The 15,757-nt window shown below is 41.2% G+C and overlaps 1 protein-coding gene across 1 annotated transcript in view; it reads right to left on the reverse strand.

Moving 5' to 3' along the window:
- Window positions 1-537: 537 nt before the first annotated feature.
- Window positions 538-15,757, reverse strand: part of LOC126335737 (NALCN channel auxiliary factor 1) — a 154,566-nt gene continuing 139,346 nt past the window's right edge. Inside the window, exons 3-4 of the mRNA XM_049999193.1 lie at window positions 7,184-7,353; window positions 538-585 (exon numbers count right to left, since the gene is read on the reverse strand). Coding sequence (XP_049855150.1) covers window positions 538-585; window positions 7,184-7,353 — 218 coding nt within the window. The remainder of the gene's footprint in view (window positions 586-7,183; window positions 7,354-15,757) is intronic.

Genomic DNA, 15,757 nt, shown 5'->3' on the forward strand with positions numbered 1-15,757 from the left:
GCGAGGAGCCAGCTGCGGCTCGCCACACGGCCCACATACACTTAACTCTATTGTGCGTATGCAGTCGACTGACTCCACATTCTTCATCCACGCTGAGGGTGGCTTACAACTATTCTCTGCTTCCACTGTGAACGCGAAACCCGGGCGCAATCGCGTTTCCGCGCGCAGCTGTGTACGCCAATGGCAAGTGCGTTGTCTCAACTTGGCCATCGCTCCTGCTGTACTCCGTTCGTGTCGGCTGTAGCCTTTGATCCCCCGACAAAGTGGAACTTCGAAATTATTTTGTTGGCGGATGAGTTTGAGGGGGACATAAAGGCGTCATCTTGTTGTGGCGAATTTCTGAAAACGGGTAGCCCCCCATCCTACCCTAATACAACCCAATGGAATCTGGAGAGCTGTGTTACCACACATTGGACATAGCGTTATAAATGATAATGTGTTTCCATTTACACCTTATTTGGCCAACTCTAGAATTTTTTTCAGCTATGGCAGTATGGTAGCAGAGTGAATAACGCTTTGCCGAGAAACTTCCGCTATTCATGAACAGAACGGTGGGTTGAAAACAGTGTCAGCACTTGTTGCCAGCTGTAGAGAGAAAAATGTTGATTGCTTGATGTGTACAGTCAGAATTATGTAATACTGTTGTTACAAAGGAAACATGGAAAAATCACTATTAACGTAAACCCTAGAGATACCACGTACAAAACCACTTCGTTTTCTTTCAATGACCTAAGTGGTACAAATTTAAAAAAGGGAAAAGTGTTTTGCTGCCACATTAATATGATCTTATACCTTGCGCCAGTTTAAAATCACTGTTATTTGCAACTCTGAAACTTGTATTTCGTAATAGTTTACATAAATTTTTGATGAATGGGAGACACCTCAAGATCATGAATACTTTAGAAGTAGCTACAGAAGTAGCGGTTCTCAGTAGATGCACCAAATTCTGGTTTTTGAGAACTGCAATAAATTTGGCACGAATAGTTCGGTAGCAATGCACGAAGAATAGCACAGGGTAACGAGCAACGCTTTAAGTAAGGGAAGTGGCGTTCTGTATTTTTGTGCAACAGGGGTTGCTGGTATGTGATATAAGGAACAACATGGATTGCGAAAGCCCAGAGTCGCCAAAAGACTCGAAGGCGGAACCATACATGCAGCAAGATCTGCCTGGCACTGCACCACTTAGTTATTCGCACTTCGACTTTATTGTAATTGATAATTTGGCTCTTAAATATGCTTGCCTTTTAATTATCTCGATTGGAGTGCATGCCTGGACTCGAACCAGGAAGCTACACCCAATAAAGTCATCTGGTCAGAGCGCCAAAACACTGTCAATAAAAATGGAATCACCTTGGCGCGAAAATGTGTCGGCTGTTGCATACACTGAGAGAGTCTCGCAAATGGTGTGAGCTTCTTGTGTGGGTTTCGCCTATTTTTCGCCAGGGCTGCTAATGAACGGCACCTCGGTGTGTACAGCAAGTGCTGACGGAAATTCAAGTTGCGGCGGACAGCGCGCCACGCCCGGATCGCGAACTTGGGCCTCAACACAGACCGTCATACCCAACGCCTAACCCTTGCCCGTGACGTCACCGGGTCGGCCCATCTTTCCTCAATTCACTTCCCTCCTGGAAGTTATTTCCTTTGTACTATTGATTCAAGAAACTAACAGTAAGAAAATGGAGTTCTTTTGCTATAACAGAGAAGGCACTATCTTAATATTTCGTCTTCTTTTTTTTCTTTATTTTTTTCTGCTTTCAGCGTATTCCTGATATCTTACGTTTATTTACACACTACACATAAAAACAGAGGGACATGTAGCGGACTACTCTGCTACTCAACTAGCACGCGCATTGGCTGAAAAGGCTGTTTTAGGCACATTGGAGCTTATTGCTTTAATATATACATATATCTGCTGCTGAAAAATTTGATGTTTTGATTCCATTGTTATTTGCATCATACTTCTGCGACTTATTTTCATAGTGTGTTGAGGACTACACATAAATTGGTACGGTACCTATTGAAAATACTACTCGCATTTTGCAAATTTAACTGTTACTTGACGTTAGAATCAACAAACTTAATTACATAAATAGTATCTGAATGTGACCGTATGAGAAAGTGGCTATTAGCCCACTGAATTAACTTAAGGCTGAAGTGACAGCAATGATTAATGAAACACCATTTAAAAGAAAAGTATTTTAAAAGCCAGCATTTAATGTAAGTTAAGGGAGAAATAATAAAAAAAGGGGGGAAACATATATCTCAACATGGTGCAGCTATGTTAAAACTAGAGTAGTCCCGCTTCGACGATAACATACAGACTTTTGCAATCAACAGTGAATTCACAGTGGAACGGAGAATAGAGCATACGAGCCAACTTGAATGCAGTTTACTAGAATATGCGAGTGCCAACGCATATTTCTGCATGTCAGGTGGAAAACAATTCTTCTTTAAAATCCATAGTGGGACTCTTTTTTTTATTTCACATCAACATTCAGAGTAACATAAAAACACAAATTTCCGCACATCTGTCACAGAGGTCGGAAATTTGCCGCTGCTGAGCCACAGGGCATTCCACACAATTTCAATTCGCCAAGCTAACCGTGGAAAATTTCTTTGTTATAAATTTTATATAAAACAAATTTACATGTTGATCTACAACTTCGTAAAAAAGGAACATTCCTATAGCTCATATATATATTTTTATTTACAATCCATCTTATTTGACATGACCTTGTCGCTCTTTTCACAATTATACATGGCAGTTTCTGTGTAGTATCTAATGAAAATTATTTTCCTAGATGTCATTTAAGTAGGTTTGTTAACATACAGAGTAATGTAAACTGAAGAGACTGGACGAACTATGTGGAAACAATAAGTAAGGGATGGAAGCTGAGGAGCCTTCGACTGGCTGAAGTACTGTGCCCTCAGTGCCAACAGGCTTAGAATTCTCACACCTTGCCGTGATGTCTAATGCTCCGGAAATGAGAAACAGAAGAGGACAGTAAAAATCCAGCTTGAAATCAGGTCTGACCGTGGAAACGAGCGCGCTGCAAGTGTTGGCGGCGTGTACTGAGATGTTCCTACGTCACAGTCCTGGCTTGACGTGTGTGCGGCGATTCGCATGCAGGAGATATAAGGCGGCACTCTTCTGCGGGGTCGTTAGCATATCTTCCGCAAATTTATACGACAAATCGAGCCTAAATTTCACGAGAAATGGAATAAACGAAAAGAAAATGCTGCGGAAGGCAACAGATCTGTATTCTTATTGCTGAGTGACTGGTATTTCCTACTGTTTATGCTTTCCTTCGTTGCGTGAAAATAGCTATTCGTATTGTAACGCTACAGTCTTATCTAACTAGCTGAGACTATTGTCATATTACTAAGGACCTGTCAGTGACGAAATGATATTGGAAGTTAACTAAATGTTATCGTCACATAAATAGTAATTAAATGTCTGTGGTCGAGAGAACAACGGGAAAAAAGACTGAGCCGTTGAAATACTGTAATGGAAAGACAAAAACTTCACTTTATGGATCTCCTGAAAGGGCTCCTCTTGCTGTTACTCTCTACAGGTCTACTACCCACATTAGTTCTATTCGTGAGCGAAGGAAACATTTTTAAACTAACGCACTTCAAGAAACTTGCTCTCCTTATCTGCCCTAAACTATCAGCAACTTCAGCCTAGGAGAAGTAAAAACTTTTGATGGCATTTTTTGCAATCCGCAATACTGCAAAAAGTAGAAATTTCACTAAACAATCTTGATTGTAATTCACACACTAATCCCATTGGAATTGCTCAGTACGCTAACTTCCTGTAGGTTACACTACGTAAACAATCCCTAGGCATCTGACACAAGTTCAGACTGTATCTGTGTAGCCACTTCAGGGAGGGTGCGTCAGCGAATGCTTCGTGTGTCTTTTCGATTACAGTAACGTAATATCTTATGAGCGGCGGAGGCGTACTTGTTTGCATGAGCTGCGTAGGGAGCTAATTGGACGGACGCTACTGCTTTCTGTGTCCCCCAATCGCTGAAATGTGCGACGAAACAGACCTCGTGGCACACATATCAAGCCAGGGATACCGACTGGGATAGCTTAAATATTAAGCATATGTATGCTTCTACAGCTGACAATCATCGCGTAGGAGTGAAAATCTTGGTCGTTCGAGCACAAACTCATGGAGTACCATTTCGTTCTGAATCTCTGCCTCTGATTTCTGTGGATGCAAGAAACACAATTCTTAACTGACGAGCTACGACGTAGCGGCAGAATGCTAGGGCAGCCGTTCCAGTACAGGCATGTATCTGCAGAAACTGATTTGAAGCTTTCACTGCGGTCTGATCTTTGTTAACCTCTTTGCCACGCCACTGAATGCTACGGTACTTTTTTTTAAAAAGTTCATTGACGACTATTTCGCACTTTGTCCTAAGAGAGGGCTTTAAAAGTATCGCCACTTGTTCTCAAAAGAGTTGAAAGGATCTTCTTCTTAACAATGATCCAAAATCTTATTTTTTCGATATTGGCTTAAAATGAGATACCTATATTAAATTGATTCTTTCACGTAAATTCTACGGAAGATGAGTAATTTAGCAAAAGGAATTAGTTGTTAATCTATACTGACACGGTACGCATTAATTTTGTATGTGTGGCTAATGACCGTTTTTACCTTAACCATTCCAAAATATCCACGTGCGTCTGTCTCCTGTAACTATTCCAAAGATTCGATTCGTGAGAAACTATTTGTGAAGGTCAGTGTGATGATTAAATGAAATGGAATTTTGAGTCAACTGGGAGAAACATATTCTTGAGATGACTGACAAATGACTTTCAAATCTGTGGCGTTTCTGAGATGGAATCTTACTTATTGCGATACAGTGCTTAAGTTTTAGTCTAACTGAGTTAACATGTGGATATTTTACTGCAACAAGTGTCTCAAAAACAGTCTTTGATATGGTGGTTTTTTTTTCTTCAAACGCTAACGAACTCGAGGATTTCTGAACTTTATTCCTAAATCTAATGCGACGGTTGAAAAGGGGGTCAGGTTAGGAATGGAATCCACTACAGATTTATTGTTTCTTAACTGCACGAATATGCATTCAGAGTTGATAGTAATTATTTTCTTAAAAAAGAGATTGTTTACTTTCAGTGTGAAAACCAATTTTGTTTCAAAGATGTCAGTACAATTTTTCGCAATCTCGCACACCAATTTAGCTATACAACTCGGCTGTCTCTATGTTCTCACTTGTAAAAACGGAACACGTATCAGACGTTTTTCCTATCCTCTTTCCGATCACGATATTAAAATTTGTTTTCATCGTAAACAAATAAACTAGAAATATAAATGAATGCTTCTTACTGAACGAGCATCTAACTGTAACAGTAATCAGATTCTGCATCACCGTTCCTATACAACCGAAAAATAAAGCGGTGTTCACCTAGTTTTCCCCGTTTTCCTTCGACTTCGTTCTCTTCCTTTGGTGTCTTGTTTTAGAATGTGACGAAATGCTACGTGGGGTTTCGCGTGCGTAGGGACGACGCCCGCGGAGTAGTCATGTCGTCATCACGGCTGGTTCATAGCGGCCTAGGGAGGGGGAAGGGGTACAGGGGAACTGGGGCGAAGCAGCTGCCAAAAGCAATAGCAGACGGCGTCTCTCGTGTCAACGATACAACAACAAGTAGCCTCGGGCGAGAAAGGGGTGCTAGGCCTCGTGTAGGCTTCAAACATCTACTGAGTCTCGTAGTTAGCTTCTTCTAACCGTTAGAGACACCCCTTACTTCTCACGAGCTATGTATAATAATGTCTAGTATTTACAGGATATTTTATATATATATAACTCTCTCTTTCTCTCATTTTCTTCATAACGACTAGTGATATCACAAAAATAAATAAACATTTACGTCTATATGGTAATAAATTATATACATATCAAATTTCTTCACATTCTAAAACAATCGCTCTTATGATTAGAAAAATAGGTCTTAGGGGCCTTGCTGATCTCATTCACTCCTTTGCGCGCATTCTTCTCTGCCAAGGAATCCTACCTCTCGCACAAACAGGAATAGCGGACCTATACTGTATAGTGACCGGCTCCACTCCCTCCTCCAGCGCTCAGGCCGGGTGGCGTAGTACAGAACGGAAAAGCAAACAGTGCGCTACTGCGGCTGCAGCTCCAGCGGTCGCAGGGATTCGAAGCCGGGACTCGCTTCGCGCCCGTCCGCGGCGCGCAGAGCCGGCCCGCGGCGTTCACTACAGCACCTCGCAACAGAGCCCTCCCCTCGCGCGACCTAACACTTTACATTCGACGATTATCTTCCGACAGCAAACGAGCGAAAAGAGATTGCTCCGCTATTTGAAATACAGCCAGATAGCGGGGAGTCGGCTCGTTCGCCTGCGTGACAAGATATTTCCCTCCTTTCGAGTAGCACCTTTAAACCTCGCACCTACGTCGAAGCGGTCCGGCTCTGCGTACTGGGCGAGGCGGGCGTGCTGCGAACCGGCCTCGAGCGTTCTAGAAATTTCTCGCTCAAAGTAGTTCCAAATGTACAGGCTGACTGCATGCTGAATGCGTTGGTCGGCAGCACCGGACACGGTGCCGAACTTTTTTTCCCTTTATAACAAACGAATTATCACATTCACGTGTAAAAATATTCTTAAAATCAGAACATCCAACAGAAATAAATCTTCCAACAGGTGATGCAGGTTCTTTTTTCCCTTTTCATATATATATCAATATTATTAAGTGACACTTTTCAACGTATTTCCCTGTTTTCTTAAAACGTAACTTAAAAATAAAAATATCTTCTCATGTTTATATTTTCGTCCACGCAGTTTCTTGTTATTATTATAATTGTAATTATTATTATTATTTCTTCTTGTTTCTTCCTTTCGCTACGTGTAACCGAAAACAAACACTGTCTGTTCGACTAAAATGGTTATTATATATAACAACAAGGTGATAAATGAGGTCTTTGCTGTTCTGTCTAAAGACACGGGCAGCAGGAGAACTGTCCAACAGGCGCAACGCCGACGGCGCACGGCGACGGCGGCGGCGGCGGCGGCAGTAGTGGAGGCGGCGACGGTGGAGGCGGGGCACGCCGAGAACACGGGCGGCGGCGGCGGCGGGCCGGGCCCCGCGGGGGTGGAGGATGCGCCGGAGGCGGAGGGCGCGCAGGGGGCGGCGTGGGCGGCGGGCGCCGGCCGCGGGGACCCGCCCTCGCAGCCGGCGCTCAGGCAGACGCCGCCGCCGCCGCCGCCGCCGCCCTCGCACGGCCGGAAGCAGCACTCGCCCGCCGGCTCGTCCGCGAACAGCGACCGCTCGCGCTGCTCCCCCGTCTCCGGGATGTTGGTATCTGCAACACGTACACGTTCCGTGAAACTCCGCAGTCTACACGAAGGTTCGACAAGTGTAAAGATACGCAGAAAAAAGGACACACCACGAAGGAAATATTCGAACGGGACGCAAATCGAAAGATAAAAAAGCACTCCGTCTGCAGGCCACGAGTGGCCTACCGGGACCATCGGACCGCCGTGTCATCCTCAGAGGAGGATGCGGATAGGAGGGGTGTGGGGTCAGCACATCGCCTCCCGGTCTTTATGATGGTATTCTTGACTGAAGCCGCTCATATTAGGTCGAGTAGCTCCTCAATTGGCCTCACGAGGATGAGTGCACCCCGAAAAATGTCAACAGCGCATGGCGGCCTGGATGGTCATCCATCCAAGTGCCGACCACGACAGACAGAGCTTCACTTCGGTGATCTCACGGGGACCGCTGTATCCACCGCGGCAAGGCCGTTGCCTGATTGACAAACATATGAGTACAATTTCAGAAAAACTGAATGATTTACTCACGAGAAAGAGTTTCAGAAATCAACAAGTCAGTCACAAGTTGGTTCACCTCTGTCTCTTATACAAGTAGTTATTCGGCTTGCCTTTGATTCATAGCAGTGTTCTATGTCACCCTGAGCTATATCGAGCCAAATCGTCAAAATCCTTCAGATGTTCTCTTGGGGAGAGGTCAGGCAGCTTGTTGGTCGTGGTAGGATTTGGAAACCACAAAGACGAACAGTACAAACTTTCGCCCTGTGTGAGCGCGTATTATCTTGCTGAAATATAAGTCCATGATGGCTTGCCTTGAAGGCAACAAAACAGGCCGTAGAATATCGTTGACGTAACGCTGTCCCACGGGTAACAGCCAAAGGTGTCCTCCTATGGAATTAAATGCACCACCCCCACCCTCCCAGACCATCATTGCTGGTTGTCAGGCCGTATGGCGGGTGACATTCAGACTGTCCTCCAGACACATCTTCTGGATGAAACATCCTTGACTGGAGTATAATTGTCTTCAGTGATGAGTCCCGCTTCGAAATGAGGCCCGATGACCAACGGAGACGTGTCTGGAGACATTCCAGACAGCGCCGGGACACCAACCTGACTAGCCAAGCATATGGCCAACAACCAGGAGTAGTGGTCTGGGGTGATAATTCATTTCATAGCAGGATACCTTTGGTTGCCATTCACGGCACGTCTGCAGGGCAGCAGTATGTCGAGGATATTCTACGAACTGTTTTGTTGCCCTTCATGGCAAGCCATCTTGGCCTTACATTTCAGCAAGATAACGCGCGCCCACACACGGCGAGGGCTTCTGCTGCCTGTCTTCGTGCTTACCAAATCCTACCGTGGCCGGCAAAGTCGCCGGATCTCTCCCCAATGAAGAACATTTGGAGCATTGTGAGCAGGGCACTCCGACAAGCTCCAGCTCGTGATTTTGACGATCTTCAGGAAGGAATTTGGTACGATGCTCCTCAGGAGGACATCCAAAATGTCTATTAATTACTGCCAAGCCGAATTACTGCTTCCATAAGCGCCAGAGATGGACCAACGCATGACTGAGTTTCTAAATTTGTGAAACTCCTTCACCTCAATAAATCGTCCAGTTGTTCTGAAATTGTAAGTGTTTGTCTGTACATATACATCACATGTATCGATTTCCGTCCGATTCGGAATAATTTCTTCGTGGTACACCGTCTTTTTTGGCTTGGAGTGTATTACACTAAATAATTTAGAGTAATCAGGAATAAGAGGTTAGCTAGTGACTCGTCCTGTACATAACTAGCAGATTGGGCACAATGGGCAGAGCTGACACAAACCTCATACAAGGCTAAACATTTTGTTCAAATGGCTGTGAGCACTTTGGGACTTAACATCTAAGGTCATCAGTCCCCTACAACTTAGAACTACTTAAAACTAACTATCCTAAGGACATCACACACATCCATGTCCGAGACAGGATTCGAACCTGCGACCGTAGGATCACCTAGAACCGCTTGGCCATACCGGCCGGCTCATACAAGGCTAAAATTTTGGTAAAACTCTCATCAGAACAGTAATTCATTAATACAGGTGTTCCTCAGCGTATCATTTTGGAACCAGTACCGTTCCTGAAAATTGTTACACATTTTTTGTGAGTGATGGTATAATACATACAAGGTGTTCCCAAATGTTCGTCTAACTTGATATAGGAGGTAGAGAATATCAGACCATATGGTCTCTCAAATCAGTTTGTAGACGTACAGAATGTTTTCTTGCGGCGCTGACGTATGCTCTTGTGTCGGTGTCGCAGACGGGGAATGTGTACTGATGGTTGGCTCTGAGGGCTCCTTGGAAACACACCAATTCATTACAAAGCAACAATAGCGACTCGGTGTTACTGTGTGGGCCCGCATTCTCGATGACAGTTTGATTGCACCATGCATTCTTCCATTCCGCACCAATGGACATGAACGTGTGTTGCCGGAACTGCTGGCAGATATACCTCTGAGTACTAGACAAAGAATGTATTTCTAGCACAATGGGTCGCAAGCCAGTTTCAGCACTGCTGTGATGGACCATCTCAGAGCTGCCTTCGAGAATCCGTGGATTGGCCGATGTGAACCTGTGGCCTGGCCACACAGGTCAGCTGACTTCACGTGTCTGGATTTCTTTCTCTGGAGGCATATTAAGCAGCTGGTAATATTGCGCACATGCCAGGAATCTTCGAACGAACACGACATCAATGGTCGTTTTGTAATATCTCTGTGTTGTGTTGTTCAGGTCAAATGTAAAAGAGGACCTTATGGCTGTAATCTGGTCAGGCCAAAAGTGCAGTAAATAAATAAATAATAAATTCTGTATTTGTACTTAAATAAAATTATCTGCATTATTTATCAATATATGTAAAGATTCTAAGTGTACTACACAGGTAGCTTCACTACCAAACCGAACTTTCTGTAGCATTACAAAGAGATAAACCTGGCTCACCTAAGAGCACCACTAATTTATCTTATAGGTTATACTGCTCTTCTCAGTGAGCTTAGTATGATTTTTGTACTGCACTTGAAAGGAGCCAAAATTGTCTGTACTATTTTTTAAAATATATATAAATTTTTCCTTAGCATAGCAAAACACATGTGGCACTTCTACTGATCTAACTTACAGATTAAATTGTACAGTTTGTTGTCTGTGCCAAAGTAAACAATGCTACTCACATACCTAAATTGTCTTCCGTATTTGTCGAAAACTCATTTTAGTTTGGCCATAACCAATACCAAATTCAGTCAATATTAAAGCGACCATTGTTTTAGTGTATTACCTTGATTTTGGAGCACAAGGCATTTATCGCCTTCTGCCGAAAACTCTAAATTATGTTGTCACACAGTGGAAACCACATGAAACTTCCATGAACTAGCACATCAAACAGCAGCATTTCATATTCAGAAAGGTTTCTACATGAAACTGTAACAAAATTTCTCCTTATTCCGCCGACCAATCTTGTTGGCACTTGTTCCAACAAGCTATGATTTGTTGCAACAAGCAAAAGTGAGTACTTAGCATGTTGTGGTTTGTCAATGCCTTTCAATTAGTCACTTTCATCCACTTTCCAATTTGCAGCCGAACATTTTGTGATACCTTCCTAGGATATTAACTTTCTCTTGTGGTAGGTAATGTTTGTTATCTTCTGATGATGATGATGCTCACTTATTCCTTTGGACAGAGAAGAACACGGGACACTTCACTCCATACATCGCTATATCACTACAAACCTGTAGCATATTATCCCATACATCGCCACTATTGCACATAATGATAACGAATTACAGCACAATTATACAAAATTGCTCCATACATTGTTAGTAACAGCAAAACTGTATCAAACTGCACAATGTAAACAGTCTTCTTCTGCTGACATTGCTAATTTATGCTATTGCACAGTGGAAACTACATGACACTTTACATAATACATCAGCATTTTTCATTAAGTAAAGTCTGAAAAGATCTGCAAAACTTACTGTTATCCTCGTAGTGTTTCAGCTGATAGTACAATCTTGCAGTCTTGTGGCCTTTAGGTAATTTAAGTAATGTTAATTTCTGTAGATCTGTTAGATTTCAAAGTAAGTAATTGTGAGGTTCAGTTATTTGAGCAATACTGGAAGTTTGCTTTCCCCTGAATTTCTATACTGAATAATTATCATGATTCAGCCATATTAATTTCCTAATTTTGTGAACCATCTGTGAATTTTGAGAGGAATTGTTGTATAGAGCACAGGCTGCAAATTTGCTAAAATTTTGAGAATGTTAATGTAAGTGCGATGTATTAATGTAGCTTTGATTCAAACAGTCGTCTCCAACCTTTCTTAACCTATGTTCCTAGTAAATGCAACACGTGTGGTAGCAGAGCGAGCTCTGTTGTTTAACTTACAGCACACAGACAGGTATAGCATACTGCGACACGTTTTTCAGAATGCCCACCAATGTAAAGGATCCAGCTTTCCTAAGGAGAAAGAAATTGGTCTATGAATTACAGAGGAAATATAACCAAAGGTATCATTCAAGAACTGATTGAGCAACTTCATCAAAAACATTCATTTGCCTGTACATCAGATTACCAAGCGCAAGGAAGGAACTTTGTATGGTGACATTTCTTACACTTTTGTAGAGTGGGTCGATTTATTATAATTTTGTGTGATGCTTCGATACTATTGGACGAACAGTAGCTGAGACCCACTTGTAGTGAATAGGGCAATTTTTTACGATTTTGTTAAAAATGGCGATATCTGTGCTAATTTGTTAGAATTTTTGATATAAGATAGATAATTCGGAATGACAATGGTGACTTATCTGGTAAGTTGTTAGAGTTACGCATCAATATGATGATGTATGAGGCCATTTTCTATTCTTCTGCTGCAAAATGGTGATGCATGGGATGATGTGCCATATATTCTGCACTGTGCAATAGATTACATTAGATTAGATTTAGATTAAATTAATAATTATTCCACAGGTCATGAATACGAAACTTCGTAATGATGCAAAACGTGTCAGTTTAAAAAAGGTTTCTTCACATGTCATAATTCAAGTTAGCAAAATTAGCATTAAATACAGAGGTTGAGAAACGTTTTTTACATTCAGTAATTTGTTACAATTTTATTGTAACATGGGGCGACTTCTTACAACCTTTTTGTTGCATGGTGATGTATGGGGAAACTTTGTTACATTTTTTAAATTCTTATCTGTATCCCAGAATACCATTTGTTGTCCAGTAATTGAAACCCACTGCCATGTTACGGTAATACACTGTCAACTTCTGGTGTTACAGTATGGTTCTAAGGTTTAGTAGCTGACACACACTGGCAAGTTATAGTCCACACACCATTAGCTTCTTTTTTTTAGAATACTGTTAGAGATCCTGATACCAACTTTCAAGTTATTGGAGATGCGCTGTCAGCTACTAGTATTAGTATACTATTTCTGTTGTGAATGGATATTTGTTGGTGTCAACAATCACTGTCTTCATACATTTTGACAATGTAGTCCACAGAGAGCAGCGACGTGATTCTATATTTAAAAATGAACAGTCCAGATCGCAATAATATTTCTTTATTAAACGGTTTTGGCTTATTTCTTTATTATGCGGATTTGGCTTATCTACAAGCCATCTTCAGAATTTTTTGCTCCCCTATGGCAAATCAAGTGTACGATCGTGGTATCACGAAAAATCCGGAGCCGTCAGCACCAGCCATATGGGGCCAAAAAGGTCTGAAGAGGGCTTGTACATAAACCAAAACCCGTTAATAAGGAAATATTATTGCGATATAGACTGTTCATTTAAAAAAGTCACTGCCTTGCCTGATTAACATTGTAGTATCTACTGCGTGATAACTTAAGGATACGATAAATACCCTGGGAATTGATCATCAAATATTTGATTGACTTTGAAAAGTAGTTGAAATTTGGTAGTTGAAAACAGATTCTTATCTATCTGTACATGTATTACTAGTTTTAGATATGCTAGGTCATCAAAGTTTCATATAGTTTCCACCATGCTACAAGATAATTTCGAGTTATCAGAACAAGATTATAAATATTTTGTGCCGCAAGATGAAGTTAATACCCTACGTTGATGGTAACTATAATACATGATTAACTTCCATAACGACTCTAGTCAAGCTAAGATAAGTTTTTGATAAATAATAAAAGCAATTTACACATAGTAAGAACATTCATTACTTCAGTTCAAAGAAGAAATCATTCTCATCAGTAAGTGCAGTTTAAGTTCTAATTTAGATTATTAATAATGCTACATGTATTTTCCAATGTCGAAGAACAAATGTATTTTGATAAATGATACAAACATTTTGCGTTGTTTAAAGCATGGTACCTAACTTCAACTAACCTCACCAAGAAGTGAAGCTTAAACTGCATGATGTATTAGTAGTGCTGTTATTTGAGCCAGGTGTGCCGTTTTGTAATATTACAGGTCTTTATGTATTTTTGATAAATAATGTAGATAATTCTATTTAGGAGTAAAGATCGAATTTATGCTCACAATTAGAGATATGTAATTAGTCTTGCGTATTATGATAAGCAGTCTGTCTATGTTTTGCAGTTTAAATCATTACATATTTGATAAATAATTTTTTGTGGTGAAGAGATAGTATTTTCGAGATATATAACTTTCTTATTTGCATGGACCCTTGTTCTTCATTGTATTTTTCCAGTGTTTACATTTCATATTTTGAGTACTACGAAGTTATCGTTGTTTGTTGTGAAAATATGTTGTTTAAATGATAGAACACATTAAACAGCTCATCGTGCCTCATTTCAGTATGGTTTTTTGTGTTAAAGTATCGGAAAAATGTAACATCAGTGGATAAACTCGTTATGATAGGCGCATCAAGGATAAGAAAAAATTCGTACTAACAAGATCATCGACTATTTTTTCTAGTGTAGAACATGGTGCATTATCTTGTGCCGCTCACCCCTAAAATGGCGCAAAGTGAGGTCAAGCACAACTGAAAGACTTCTAAAATCATCAGATGATTGTGTACCACCAATTACACAGCGACACGCACACTTGAGATCGAAATTGCAATATTAAAGACAATTTAGATACCGAAATAGCATTGTGGCATTTCATTTGAGAGTCCGCTGTCATGAGTTAGATGTCAAGTGTAATTTACTTGTTAACTCCACTGTTCCAATAGCTTGCGACTATATAATTGAAATTCAGACTGCCTATTTGTTTGCGTCAACTGCCATTGTTTGCTTGCTTAGCATAGTAATCTGGTCAAGATGAGTATTGTGCTGTTATTGGGTTAGGCAAGGTCGGTTTTGTACATAGCCTCATTTAGTCCTGAAATGAACGAAGAAGTGTCAACTGGGCATGATATTTTTGGCCAGAAGTCTTTTGAATCACTACAGAACAATTTAGGCATGGAAAAAGCATTGGAGCACTTAATTTGAGAAACCACAGACCTGTTTTATGCACACTTTTTATGGATATTTTGCCATTGGGTTGACACTTGGCAGGACCATTGTGTGTGTGTGTCTGTGTGTGTGTGTGTGTGTGTGTGTGTGTGTGTGTGTGTGTGTGTGTGTGTGTGTGCTTACTTATTTTTGATAGATAATACAGAGAATTTGAATTTGGATGTTTTTGTTGGGACTCCGTTGTGCCCTTCTCCAAGTGTAGTACACATGTAGAAGGAAACTCACATAATCTTGCTCATATTTAATATCGAATGCTATGTACACAAGCGTTAAAACGATTGATCTGCGCAGTTATGTTGACCTGCTTAAAGATTGTGTTTTGCTTTTGATCTATACGTATCATGCTTGTTTCAGCTTCCACAACAGATGGATATTCCATCTCCTTCTTGCATTGTTTATATTATATCACGTTATAGCTTTCAGAGTAACGAGTTGTTTGTGTGCAGTCAAACTAAGTATAGACACTTTCAGCAATTACCATGAGCACTAGACGAGAATGAGATCATGTTTTTGCCCATCCATGAGATAGGAAGCTCTCTGATTAGTAAATTTGCAAGGAATGAAATACAAATGCGCAGAGGTGACATGTCTTAAGATGGAATAGAAAAAATGAATGCTATATTAAAGTGTTGAGATATTACTGCAAGCTCTAAACGTGTGTGTGTGTGTGTGTGTGTGTGTGTGTGTGTGTGTGTGTGTGTGTGTGTTTGTGGGTGCTTTGCTGAAGAGATATAATTTTTCTGCTGAGATAGAATTTTTGCTGACGAGAATGGCTGGAAGGAAATGGACACTCCAGGGCACTTGTGCTTTACATCTAATCTCGAATCAGCATTATTTCCCTTCTAATTTGCACGCAAATTTCAAATTTCAGGAACTTTTAGGTATCACATTGTGCACCAATAACTTTCCCAACAGTATCAGTAAAGGGGAAGGATCTTTATTTGTAGGTGA

Source organism: Schistocerca gregaria, chromosome 2, assembly GCF_023897955.1.
Source record: "Schistocerca gregaria isolate iqSchGreg1 chromosome 2, iqSchGreg1.2, whole genome shotgun sequence".
NCBI classification, from domain to species: Eukaryota; Metazoa; Arthropoda; class Insecta; order Orthoptera; family Acrididae; genus Schistocerca; species Schistocerca gregaria.